General features: G+C 36.3%; 1 protein-coding gene across 11 annotated transcripts in view; it reads right to left on the bottom strand.

The window, feature by feature from the left end:
* Nucleotides 1–14,637, bottom strand: part of ARHGEF6 (Rac/Cdc42 guanine nucleotide exchange factor 6) — a 130,704-nt gene that overhangs the window by 78,091 nt on the left and 37,976 nt on the right. For all 11 annotated transcript variants that reach the window (XM_079124589.1, XM_079124591.1, XM_079124588.1 and 8 more), the window contains one exon: nt 6,242–6,312. In XM_079124589.1, coding sequence (XP_078980715.1) covers nt 6,242–6,312 — 71 coding nt within the window. The remainder of the gene's footprint in view (nt 1–6,241; nt 6,313–14,637) is intronic.

Below are 14,637 nucleotides of genomic sequence, written 5' to 3'. Positions count from 1 at the left end.
GGAAAGCTAAACAGAAATGTACATTAAACTCACATTACTGCAACTTTTGAGGGTGGCAAGATGCTGATTTCACAAAATTGAAGTGACAAAGGCAGTTAATGTCCCCCAAACCATATATAGATGGTAGTATATTAAATAAAACTGTCCTTGCTATGTTTTGATAAGCAGAAATGCCCATCAGGGTGGATGCTTGAGATTCTTTCCCAAATTCACTTAGACGTTTATTGCTTTCTTCAATCTCAAAAGACTGACTGATGAACTTCTGAGACTGGTCATTTTTCAGGCCACAGGGCATGTAATATGAAAGGATAAGAAGGGAAGCAGACAGAGAAGGCTGTGTGTTCCCCAACAGAAGGTCTCAGTGGTGAGTCAGAAGGCAAGGAGTTTGGCAGGCCAACCAACTTCAGAGTGGTACAATTTGATCAAGATGAAATCTATTCAAACTTACTAAAATAGACTGTGTCCAGACACTGCCTTTGACCATTCTGTTGCTCAACTAAACTTTGCCTGAATTCAGAATAAATCAGATGGTGAGAAGCCACAGAAAAGAGGTGGAAGCCTTTTGTACTTCCATCCTCAGTTATTGATTTTCCAGTAAAATAAATTTCCTACATTTCCTGGAAAGGCTTTTGAGTGAGTTCACCTCTATAACTGTTTTCTAAAGGGAAGGAGTCACATAAGTATGAAGAGTTTAAAATGCATAAACCATGCCTGAAAATATATTTTGAGACATGTCCCAAGATAAAGGAAGAATATAATGGTCTCAGGAAACCTTAAATCAAAGTAAAACTATGTTGTAGGAATTTTGAGATAATTATGATGCCTCTAAAAATGAGTTAATGTTGGCAAAGTACTTTGAGAATGTACTTGGGTCATATTTGATTTATATGCCAGTAGAATTGCCTCTCTACCTTCAAGAGCAGTGATTGATTTCACACCACCAGATCCTCAGCTTTCCCAAAATATGCAGCAATATCCTTCATTATCCAGACACAGACTCACCAACTTCACAAAATCCTGTCACTTCCTCTACCTGCAGCCTTTAGATGGAAGAGATATATGGAGGAGTAAGACAGGAAGAGGGTAGGTAAAAAAAAAATAGGGCATGTGAGTCAGATTTTCATCACTGTGACAAAATACATGGAAAAAAAGAAGGACTTAGAGGGGGAAAGATTTATTTTGACTCACAGTTTCAGAGTTTTCAGTCCATGCTCACCTGTCTCCATTGCTATGGGTCTGTGGCGAAGCAGAACATCATGGCAGAGAGGGTGTGGTGGAGCAGAGCTGCTCACCTCATGGCGGCCAGGAACAAGATAGTCCCTAAGGGCAAGCCTCCAGGAAGTCACTGCTTTCAACCAGGTCCCACACCTACAATTTCCAGCATCTCCAAAAGTCCATCCAAATTACAAATCTATCAGTGGATTAATCCACTTAAGAGATCAAAGTCCTCCTGATTCAATCACTTACCCAAATCCCTATTTCTGAGCATTGCTGCACTGGGGACCACACCTTCAACACATGAGTCTTTGGGTGACAGTCCAAATCCATACCACAATGGGATATGGAGAAGAGAATTAATGGAATTAATGGTGTAATGTCATTTTGACTAGTAAAATTAAAAAAAAGGTGGATAAGCACTAGAAAGGTAGAGAAAATTCAGGGTGGGAGCCAGTGGGTGGAGAGATGAGTGAGAGAAAATGAGGGTAAGCAGGTGGGAGGCTAGAGCAAGAGTTACAGGAGGCTTCCTAGGATATTTTATTTAAAATGCCACCGACTTCCTCCCACCTTTCCTACTGCATGTCGGCTCTGTAAGACATGCCCTTTAGGCATCAACTGTAAGTTACATAAAATGGAAGATAGTTGAACTAAATAATACTGGATCTTACTGATTATATTTTCCTATCTGGAGGTAGGGAGTCTATCTCACTCTGCAGATAGATTCTCATCCCCGAAGTGAAAATTAGGATTACTGTGTGTCTAGCCTTTGTGATAACACAAAGGACAGCTTTATTAGTGTGCTGTAACAGTTCTAAGGGACATTTTGATGGGGGAAGAAGAGAATATGGTCCACTCTATGGCCTGCAGGGATGAACTGCAGGCATACACATTCTTGCCTGGTGAAATGTGCTCATATAGTTACTCCTGTCTGAATTCCCTTTCAGGTCTTCTCTGCTTATATAAGCTCTGATTTTCTTCTAAAATACACCTTGAATACTACCTCCTCCATTCCCTTTACCCTATTAATTCTCAAATTTTAGTTTAACTGAGCACCAAAATCAACTGTGGGGAGGGATGAAGGTTGTGAAACAGGGAGAATTGTTTAGAAAGTCTTTCCTGGGATCTATGTCCAGAGATTCTGATGTAGCAAGTCAGTTATGGGGCCCAAATGTGTGTAGTTATAACAAGCTTTTGCTTCTGATGCAAAAGATCCCCAACCACATTTTAAGATACCCATCTTATGACACTTTACAATGTCACATCATTCTCTGTCCTATGACTGATGCTATCTTGTCAGTCCTGCCTACCCAAATGAGACTATGGATGCCAAGACCTATGTGAAGTCTGGCAATTGAGCTGCATAGATTCCTTTTTCTGTTCTTTGCTTTTTAGTCCTTCCTGGCATATAACATTAAGTTTCAATGGGCAAAGAAAACCAATAAAAGACTATTAGAAAAATAATAAGTAGGAAAATGAAACAGTTCTTATTTTTAATAATGAGAAAAGTATAACATAGGGCAGAAAAGTTGAAGACAATGAACAAATCAAGGTCAGGTGCAGCTAAGTCTTCCTCTAGGGTGCCACATTCATAATGGATGCTAAGTTTCAATTCAAAACAACAGGCCAGGAGTAGAAAAACCTCAATTATATACATTAAACATGCCCCATGGCAGGTACGGGTCGAAGATGGGTATCTAACTGCATCTTGGTCACAATGAATAACTTCTTAACATTTCAAAATTGACATGACACCAGAATTTGCTTCAAGGCTTAAGTGGGGCTGAAAATCATTTGACAATTTCTTCGAAATATGAAAAGTGGGGGAGAATGTTAATTTTCAAATTCTTGGAAGTCTCTATCCTGCCAAAGTTTATAGAAATTGATGGCTAATTTTACATTTCAACTTGACTGAATCACAGGGTGCCCAGATAGAGTATTTATCTAAACATTATTTCTGGGTATGTCTTTCAGGATGTTTCTGGGATGAGATTGCCTCCCAAATATGGGTGGCCATCATCCAGTCCATTGAAGGTCTAAATAGAACACAAAGGTAGAGGAAGGGAGAACCTGCTCTCTACCTATTTGCTTGTGTTGTAACATTGGTCTTCTCCTACCCTCAAAATGAAACTCACATAGTTGTCTGGTCAAATCAGACCTTAAGACTCAAGACTGAATTATAGGACTGACTTTCCTGTGTCTCCAGCTTTCAGACAGCAGGACACATGATTTCTTAGCTTCCACAGACACGTTAACCAATTTCTTATAGGAAATCTCCCTACTCATACGCATTCTCATTCTCTCTCTCTCTCTCTCTCTCTCTCTCATTTGACAATACATAGAACTATAAAGAGAGCTTAGACTAGCAAAAACTCATAGAATAGAAAAACATAAGAATGGGTCTGAATTAAGGGAAGGGAGGGGATGGGAACAGGAAAGACAGTGGAATGAATTAGACATCACTTTCCTGTGTTCATATATGAATACACCACCAGTGAAACTCCACATCATGTACAACCACAAGAATGGGAAGTTATACTCCATGTATGTATGATATGTCAAAATACATTCTACTGTCATGGATAGTTAAAAAGAACAAATAAAAAAATGGGTCTGGTCAGAGATAAGTACTAGGGAAGTACGGGGATAGAAAAATCTCCTTGAAGGGGAAGTAATGAAGAATGCATAGTTCCTCATTTATTTTTTTAAAAAATATAGATATATACCATATACACACATGTATCCCACTATATATATATATATATATATATATATGCATGAAACATATGCTTTTCTCAGAAAAAGTTTGACATAAGATTCACTCACATGTTAATACTGATCATTTCTAAGTGCAGGAGACTAAAGATGGTTTCTGTTTTCTTCTTTATACTTTTCCTGTATTGTCTGATATTTAATAACAATTATTTAATTAGTCATATGATCAGAAAAGGTGTTTGGAATTGAGTAAAAATCACTCTTATTCCTACAGATCTAGCAAAAGGAAAGATATACAATTAATGACTCTTAGTAGGAAGAAAAGTTCTAAGATCAGATGGAGATACCTTTTGTGTGGTGAATGTGACTTTCCAGTTCTCCAAATCCTATGGATGGGATAGTATTTCTAAAATTTTTTCAGGCATTCAACACAAATAAGGAAGACAATCAGAACACTGAGAACATATGTTGAGTTAAGCACCACTAAAAATGTGTATAAACACTCAAACCAAAGAAATGTAAATTTTAAAAAAACAGCCTCCATCCAACGAACATCTCTTCACATCCATATATAGTTACAATATGTCCAACTGGTCTTTACTCAATAATTTAACAATGCTGATGCCAAAGTTCTTTATTTCCTTCACAAGTCATTATGAATTGGCCAAGACTTTCTATTTTTTTTATTAAGTTTGAGATTTGAGACAATGTCTATAAAAAATTTAAGAACATATATATCTTTCAAACAAATAATTTGCCTTTTAGGAATCCACCCTACATATCCTTATATGTTTTGGTAAAGTAATATGTATAAGATGTTCACTGCAGAGTTGTTTATTGTATCAAGGAACTAGAAACAATACACGTCTTCTGATAGGAGGCTGATTATACAAACTGCAGTACACCCCAAATTCTACATAATATATATATATATATATATATGAGATTTACATAAAGCCTATAAAAATCACAGAGGTTAATCTGTCTTGGGTAATCCTAACAATTTTTTTTTTCAGTGCTGGTGATAGAATCCAGGGCCTTGTGCATGTTAGGCAAACTCTCTACCATTGAGCTACACCCCAACCCCCTAACAATAGTTTAAGCTGGTGGAATAAGCAGACACAGAAAGAGATCTAAAGCAGAGTTATAGTATGATCTAGATCAATAGGGAGAAGAAACTATGGTAACATTCTCATCTGTCATTCAACTGTCTCCTTTCCTTACAAATTTAATTAGTAGAGGTCACCTGGCAGCTAAAAGAAGTGGTCAGGAAGAAAGGGATGAGGGAGCCCAGCTCTGCTGGGTCATATATTTTTCCTCAGAGATTTTAGAGAAAAAATATCCACAAAATAGTTCTCTTATGATTGTTGTCCATGTTACCTATAAAGTTCCTGTCTTGAGTGTACTTAATACCTACTGCTTATGTCACCAGTATGAAACAAATTCACTGAAGAGTGAAATTCAATCTTTGGAAACCAAATGACATTCATATACCTGTATAGAGATGATTAAAAACTCCTTATCCATGCACAAAATGAAATGAGCATGCAGTACAAATGCACAGAAAACACTGGGTAAAAATTGAAACTGTGTTTTAGCAGAGGTTTTGGGGAGATCATGAGGCTACCCAGCAGGGCAACTTAGAAGTAATGATGACTTGACCTTTTCATTAGTGATTGGGTCAAGTCTGGAAGGGAGACATGAAGGAAAGCAGAGAGTAAATTAAGTAGAATGATGTGATTTCTTTTTCAAACAGGAACTTATTTTGAGTATTGCACATGCCCTATTTATAGCTAATAAAGCTTGACATATCTGTGTTCAAGCCAGGACTGTTTCATTCCTCCCTCTGTGCCAAAGGGCAGTCTTCCTTTGGGCTCTCCTCAAGAATAGAGTTGATAATATTCCAGAGCATATAATGAATTGATTGATTCTAAAATTACAGAACCAAATCACTTAAAATGTACAGCATTACAGGAACTTGGGATTTTACCTTCTCATCTGGAACACTATGTCTAACTGCTGAATTTCTCCATAATGCCTACATATGAACCAATTTCTCTTTCATTGCTATTCAACAGGCCTCCCTCTTTGTGCTACCCTTGAATTTTTTTAGTACAGAGGATATAAAACTTCCAGACATCTGTAAGAATCCTACAAGTAAAAGAGCAACATGGTAATGCAAATGGCATTGAAACCTTGCAATGCAACTTTATCCAGTTTTTCCTTTGTGTCACCTCAGAACATCAGTGATTTGACAAGTAGAAAGTTTCCATGTAGAGTCAAGAAAATTTTTGTTCATCTGAACACTCACCACAGTATAATAATTCTTGGTAAGTGGAGCAGTTTCAAATCCTTTGACAGCCTTGGGGGACAGAGGTCTCTCTGTGAAAAAGACATTTAATTATGTTAATATTCTACAACTGAGTGATATAACATAGATCAACTAACATAATAAAATGATCCTAAGTGGAAAGATCAAGGGAAATATACATTCCTAAATAAGTAAAACTACAACTTTACTAAACTATAGATGTTCCAAGTCCCTCAACTTGTAAGGGGGAATAAGCCAAGGAGTTAAGCATAATTAATTACAGAGTCTGGGCAAGAACTTCACTCCAAGTTTGGATTTCTTTACTCTAGTTTGCCTCTCCATTCAACTTATTAAAAACAGATATGAAAACCCAAGACTAATCAAATGTATATTTATAACTTGCAAATTACAAGTATAACAAATACAATCAATAGCAACCATGCCTGTCTTGGGGATGTCTACTATGCCAACAATAAAATAACCTGAATTTTTAACTCACTAAAACTACCAGAATATTATTTTGTGCATCATTTTCACATTATCACATTATATTGTAAAATGTTGCCTTTCTTTTACAAAGCTAATCTTACCTATTAAATTCATGACTGAGGAAAACATTCTTTTAAAAAAAGCACAAGATAGTTAATAACAAATAATTAACAGTGTTACTACATATAATTTCCTGCTTTCTCCTTTGTTTCTTTTTGTTTTCTATTTCAGTTTTATCTTGCTATATTGCATGTTGCTTTAAACCCTTTCCAAAACATGGTAGAATATAAATTACAAAAAACAATAAATTATCAGACTTTGATTCTTCTTTTTGAATAATATTTTCAAGTTATAAATCTATTCTAGTCCCACCCTTAAAATTTCAAAATATAGAAAAGAAAAAAATGATTATCCCATCACCCAGAGCTAACCATTACTCAGAATAACATTTTGAAAAGTGTCTTCTATTTTTTAATGTATGTGTTTGTGAACACATACTTAAACACACATGGATGTTTCTTACTTTACCTATAGTGTTGCAATTCTCCTATTACATATTTATATCATGAATATTTCTCACTTAACCTTGATTTTTAACTATTATCATATTAAAAATCCTCAATATTTATTTGGCACTTAATACCTTTTAAGATATTTTATCTGATCTTTACAATAAACATGACAGGCAGAGATGATATTCTCATTTCACAGATGAAGCCACCAAGATTCAAGAAAGTGAAGTCACCTTCCTAAAGTCATGCAGGTAGGAAATGGCAGAGCCCAGGAATGTCTTAACAAGACCCTGTGTTCCTACACCAATATGATTCCCAGAGAAAAATAGCCACAGAAGGGCTTGTTCAATGGTATAAGCAGGAATTGCTCCTGGAGTTCAGAGTGTCCATCAGTTTAATCTGTGATTGCCAGAGAAGAACTCTCTAGGCAGGGGTTACTTGATCTGGCCCTGAAGGGTGGCTAGAATTCAAAGAGGTATAGAAGAAAACACAGAGATTTCTAGGCAGGAAGCATTCCAAAAGCACAGTTGCAGAAATGGCAATGCTCAAGGCAGTTGTTTACCTGTAACAGTGAAGTCTTCCAACTCAGCTAAGCTGGGCAAGGTGGTAATAAGGTATAAATGCAGTAATAAATGTCAACTTGTCACTCCCCAGGGATGACAAGTAGATATGACCAGTTTCTAAAAACTTGAAGCTACTTCTAGATCTACCTCCAATCTACTTTGTGACCTCATAATACTTTACTGGGATAGACCTGAGCAATGCAGAGGCACCCTGGCTATTACTTAGACTGTACGTAACACAGCCAGGACCTGAACCTTAGAGTGTGGTATTACCATGACCTTCCAGTACACCATGACCTTACACACTTAAATGTGTTGAAAACTGGCAACTATCAATTTATTTGGGGTCTTTATTAGGCAAATTTTCTACAGTGTAGCTATAAGGGTTCCAAGTAGAACTCACATTGTTCTGTGCAATTATTATTTAAACCAGTCTTAATAAAAATGAAACCTAGAAATACCAGCAGGATGTGGTCACCTTTCAGAAGCAAGGCCAAAAGGAAGGGTAAATACAATAGAGTACCTGCCAAAACATAGAAGAGGAGAGGAAAGGCCACAGGAATGGGTAATGCAACTGAAATAAAATGTTAAGTATGCAAGGTAGGATAGAGGAGAAACAAGCTGAAAAGAAAGAAGAGACTGTCTTGAGGATTCCCAATATGTGAACATGATACAAAATGAATCAGTGTTTTTAAAAGATCACTGAATTTTTTTAAAAATCAATAAAATTATCAAACCTCTAGCAAGATGGAAAGGAAAAAAGACAAATTACCAAAACACAAATTACCAAAATCAAGAATGAAACAGAGGATACCATTCCAGATCAAGGAGATAATTAAAAGAAAAACAAGGGACTACATTGAACAACCCTATACAGGTAAAATTTAACAATTAGATGTGAAATAAAGCAATTCCTCAGAAAACAAAAACTATAGCTTACCCAATATGAAATAGAGCATTTGAATAGAATTATAACTATTAAAGAAATTGAATTTGTAAATTAAAACTCTAAAAAGAAATCTCCAGGCCCATGTGGTTTCACTGGAGAATTCTATCAAATATTTAAGGAAAAATCAAAATCAATTTTATAAAATCTCTTGTGGAAAATAATAGAGATCACTTTGGAAAACATTTTATGAGAAGGTCTCTATTACACTCAAACCAAAACCAAAGACAGTACCAAAAAAAGAAAGAAAAAGAAAACTTCAAATCAACATCCCTCAAGTATATAATGCAAAAAAAAAAAGCCTTAACAAAATATTAGCAAATACAATTCAGCAATATATTAAGAGTGGCCTACCAGAGGATTCATCCTATGGATGCAAGATTGGCTAAATATTCAAAAATCAATCAAAGAAGCTGACTACAGTGGTGCACGCCTGTTATCCTAGCAGCTCAAGAGGCTGAGCCAGGAAGATTGGGAAGTTCAAAGCCAGCCTCAGCAACCTAGCAAGGCCTGAAGCAACTTAGCAAGGCCATGTCTCAAAATAAAAAGTAAGAAGGGCTGGGGATGTGACTCAGTGCTTAAGCACCCCTGGGTTCAATCCCTGGTACCAAAAAAAAAAAAAAAAAAAAAAAAAAAAAAAAAAAAAAAAAACAAAAACAAAGAATCAATGTGACCTTAGTAGTCTAAAAAGAAAAAAATCACATAATAATTATCTAATAATTATCAATTAATGCATAAAAAGCACTCAACAAAATTCCACATCAATTCAAGGAAAAAAAAAACTCCAAGAAAAATAAGAATAAAAAGGAACTTCTTCAACTCAGTGAAGAGCATGTACAGAAAACCTTCTTCAGCCAGCATTTTATACAACAGTGAATGACTGAATGCTGAATGTTTTTCCTGACATTGGTGACACTTCACCACTCTTCATTTCAGCACCATGCTGAACTTCTAGTTCTCTCTGTAGGCTTGCTTGCTCTAGGAAGGGGGATCAACACAAGGAACAGAAGGAAGATTAATTTGGAAAGAAAAACTTGGGAAGTCTAAAATAACACAGCTCTTGCAACCAATTGACTTCATGAAAAAATTCAAGATTGGGGGCACAAAGAGAAAAAACGTCAGCACTATGATCTCAGTGACAAATTCAGGCATTTTTGTTCTTCCTTTGTTCCCCACCCCCACTCCTATCACCACTCTCACCATGTGAAGTTCTCTCTGAAATCCACACTCAGTAACATGCAGAGAAGGAATAAAAATGTGAAGGTTGAGAAGAGACAAGTTCAGTCCCTGGGGGTAGTTTAAAGTTACCTATTTAGAACTAACATGAAAACATAAATATTTGGAGTTGTTTCTAAGGCAATAAAAAGATTGACCAATAATGGTACAGAATAGAAGACACAGAGACAAACCTAAATAAATACAATTTTCTCATACTAGACAAGGCTCCATAAACATACACTGGAGAAAAGATAGCCTCTTCAACAAATGGTGCTGGGAAAACTGGAAATCCATATATAGCAAAATGAAATTGAACCCCTATCTCTCACCCTGTACAAAACTCAACTCAAAATGGATCAAGGACCTAGGCATTAGACCAGAGATCCTGTGCCTCCTAGAAGAAAATATAGGCCGAACTCTCCATCATGTCAGCTTAGGAACAGACTTCCTCAATAAGACTTCCAAAGAGCAAGAAGTAACATCAAGAATCAATAAATGGGAAGATGTCAAACTAGAATTTCTTCACTGCAAAGGAAACAATAACAGAAGCAGAAAGCCTATAGAATGGAGAATATCTTTGCTATCTGTACCGCAGATAGAGTACTAATCCAGGATATGTAAAGAATTCAAAAAACTTAACACACACAAACACACAAAAAAAAGGCACAAATAATCCAATCAATAAATGAAAAAAGGAACTGAACAGGAGCTCCACAGAAGAAGAAATACAATTGGTCAACAAATATATGAAAAAATGTTCAACATCTCTAGCAATTGGAGAAATGCAAATTAAAACTACACTGAGATTCCATCTCACTCCAGTCAGAATGGCAATTATCGAGAATATAAACAACAATAAATGTTGGCTAGGATGTGGAGGGAAAGATACACTCATACTTTGCTGGTGGGACTGCAAATTGGTGCAACCACTCTAGAAAGCACTATGGAGATTCCTCAGAAAACTTGGAATGGAACCACCATTTGACCCAATTATCCCACTCCTTGGCATATAGCCAAAGGACTTTAAATCATCATACTATAGTGATACAGCCACACCAATGTTCATAGCAGCTCAATTCACAATAGCTAAGCTATTGTGAACCAACCTAGATGCCCTCAACTAGATGAATGGATAAAAGAAAATGTGATCTATACATACACAATGAAATATTATTCAGCCATAAAGAAGAATGAAATTATGGTGTAGGCTGGTAAATGGATGGAACTGAAGGCTATCATGCTAATTGAAATAAGCCAATTCCAAAAAACCAAAGGCTGAATGTCCTCTCTGATATGCGGATGCTAACACACAAAAAAGTCGAGGGGAGAATAGAAGTTCACTGAATTAGACAAGGGGGGATGAAGGGAAATGAGGGGAGATGGAAATAGTGCAGTGAATTGGACATGACTTTCCTATGTTCATATATGAATACACCACCAGTGAAACTCCACATCATGTACAACCACAAGAATGGGAAGTTATACTCCATGTATGTATGATATGTCAAAATACACTCTACTGTCATATGTAACTAAAAAGAACAAATAAAAATTTTTTAAAAGATTAGTCAACTCAATTAGTGAAAAAGAATTAGTCAATGCAAAGAAGTATTTACTTTTGATTCTTTTCCCTTTTTTCTGATATCCTGATTCTTAGTATTTGTTGATGGTGATAGGACTCAAAGAAATCTAGTGATAAACAGCTTTTATGACATGAAGCATCTTTGTGATACACCTGGAGGATTAAAACAGGAAGTTGAAATATAAAGCTCAATCCTAGCCTTGCTTTATAATGAGCAGGAAGAATGATTTCTTAATCTGCCTTAATATGAATTTAATTAACCATGTACCTAATAATCCCCTCAATCAGTATCTATATTTGCCTACTAATAAGATGTTTTAGAAGGATTTAATGACCCCTTAACAGGATCAGACAGAGAAAATAGAATTTGTTCAAAATATCTTCTCCAATCATACTTGTCTCAATGCTTTCCTGGCATGGAAATTTTTCCAGGAAATTTTTATTGCAAAGTCCTAACAAACACCCTCTCTAAGTAACAGAGCAAAGACAAAAATTAAAAAAGATTTAATTTACTATGTTACACATGCATTGGCAGAAATTTCTTTGGTGTATTAATAACATATTAGTTTATAGGTTACTACCAATTTTAAAAAGAGAACAGAAATTTGTATAAATGACTAATTTTCTAATTTATGATGTATCCGACTCAAATGAAACAAAGGAGTAAAGGCTTACATAATGACCAAGTTTTCAATATATATGTTTTTTATGAATAAGATCTTTGAAAAATATATTTTTGCTGAAATAGGGTTTTTATTCCTCACACAAAAAGAAATTCAGAGATAGGCAAGAAAAACTGGTGACAATGACTTCTTGATGTCATCAGTGTCCAGGTTCCATCAATCTTTTATTTTTCAAATTTTTTCAGTTGTAGATGGACACAATACTTCTATTTTATTCATTTATTTTTACATGGTGCTGAGGATGGAACCCAGTGCCTCATGAGTACAAGGTGAGTGTTCTATTGCTGAGCCACAATCCCAGCCCCCAATTTCCATCATTCTTGCTGAGAGATTTCTATCTTTGTTTTTGTTTGTTGTTTGTAGTGCTGGGGATGCACCCAGGGCTTCACCATGTTCAATATGTGCTATACCACTGAGCTACATCTGCAGCCCCTTGGCAAGAGGTTTTTATAATCACAGTCACACAATCAAAAAAACCCTACCTTCAGCCTCATGCTCATGCTGAAAGCGTATTTGTGTTTTATACTCAAATATTCTATTTCTTAAGTTTCTATAGTATTAGGTGGGCTGCTCTTTGTTATACACCCTTTGCAATCAGTCTCCTCTCAAAAAGCAGAACAAAGCTGTCCATAGGGTTATGTTCATAGTTATCTAGACATGAACTCCAGTGGTAACCCAAACTTACAATGTCAAGGGCAAATTTACTAGATCACAGAGTGCAGTGGTACAATAGCACTCCACAGTGCAAGGGTTATATGACTCTGAACTTGCTTTTATTGACTTCTAAGACATTACAAAAGTTTGTGAAGTATCAAGCTATATGTATGAATTTGTCTGAATTACTGATTATTTAAGAGACCACAGTATCACACATTTGACCCAACAGTAATCAGATGGAGACCACTGAAGTTCTTCAGTTACATTCCTAATTCAACTTCATAAATAGCCCAATAGTTTGTATGACAGAGGGGTTTAAAATTCTAAATTGAAGCTTTTTTTCCCCTGGGATATGCATTTCACCTATGAATCACTATTTTTCAACCTCCTTGAACACAAATCTTCCCTAAGCCACAGTACAGAGTTTATGGAAAGAAGGAAAATGACAATATTTTCTAGACCAAACATGAAAAAAACAAGCATTGAATTCATAATGTCTCTCTACAACATCTTAAATAGATTCTGGCTTACTATTTTGTAGAAGTGGCAAGAGTTGGGTTGGAAAAGAATTCAGGTCAGCAAAGATTTATTGCTCACCTAACTTTCCGAACAAGACATTTTCATTACACCATGTTAATCTGTTCCACTATCCCCCAGGCTCCCTCTGCTCAGTTCTATGAGAGAACCTTCATGGTGTTTGTTTTCCCCAACCAGTCATTATGACTTAGATTGCCCCTCCTTCTATTCTGGGCCTGCCCACAGTCTGCCTGTCTTCCAGCATTCAGTTAAAGCCCTATCATTTCCATCCTTCTCCACTCTCAGATTCTGTCAATGATCTGCAATATATTTTATACTTCATTGCCTATAACCTTATACTGTCACTTGTTTGTTTCATCTCCCTCCTGTGTCCTCTATCCATATGATTTGCTGGAAATATTAAGAACTATGACTTACTACACTTTCACTCAATAACTCCCAAACAATCCATCATTTTCAGTAGCAATCATCACTAACCCCAACACACACACACACACACACACACACACACACACACACACACACACACTGAAACACCACCATAAACAACCTCTTTCTATCTTCTCTACTAACTGAATTCAGCACTGTATTAGTTTGTTTTCTGTTACTGTAACAAAATACTTGAAGCTGGGTACTTTGTAAAGAAAACAGGTTTATTTATCTTGAAGTTTTGGAGGCTGAAAGTTCAAGATTGAGTGGCCTCCTCTGTTTGGCATCTAGTAAGTGCTCCCTTGGCTAGGTCACAATATAGCAGAGAAATGGAAAGGAAATCAGTCACGTGCAGAAGGGGAGATCACTTAGTGAGGCAGAAATCCAAAAATATTCAGGATCCAGGTTTGTTCTTTCTATAACAACCTACTCACACAGGAACTAACTGCCATCTCTCAAGGACTACTTTAGTCTCTTCCAAATGTGATGTCCCTGGTGAGATATCATGGCTTACAGGTCCAACTTCTTAAAAGTTCCACAACATCTTAACACTGCCACACTAGGGACTAAGCTTCAAACACATGAACCTTTAGGGGACATGACTAAACCATATCCAATGATAATAGGCATGGATTAAACATGTCTTTTGTCTAAAGCCCTGTGTTATGGAGACAGAAAGGTGCACAGAGATCAGTAAGTTCCCCTTGAACTCCCTATCAGGATGGTTAGATGCCCCTCTTCTCCTTGCCACTTTCCATAGCACCTTGCAGTTGCTTTATT

Source organism: Sciurus vulgaris (genome assembly GCF_902686455.1).
Source record: "Sciurus vulgaris genome assembly, chromosome: X".
Taxonomy (NCBI): Eukaryota; Metazoa; Chordata; class Mammalia; order Rodentia; family Sciuridae; genus Sciurus; species Sciurus vulgaris.
This window is presented reverse-complemented; position numbering and strand designations above follow the sequence as displayed.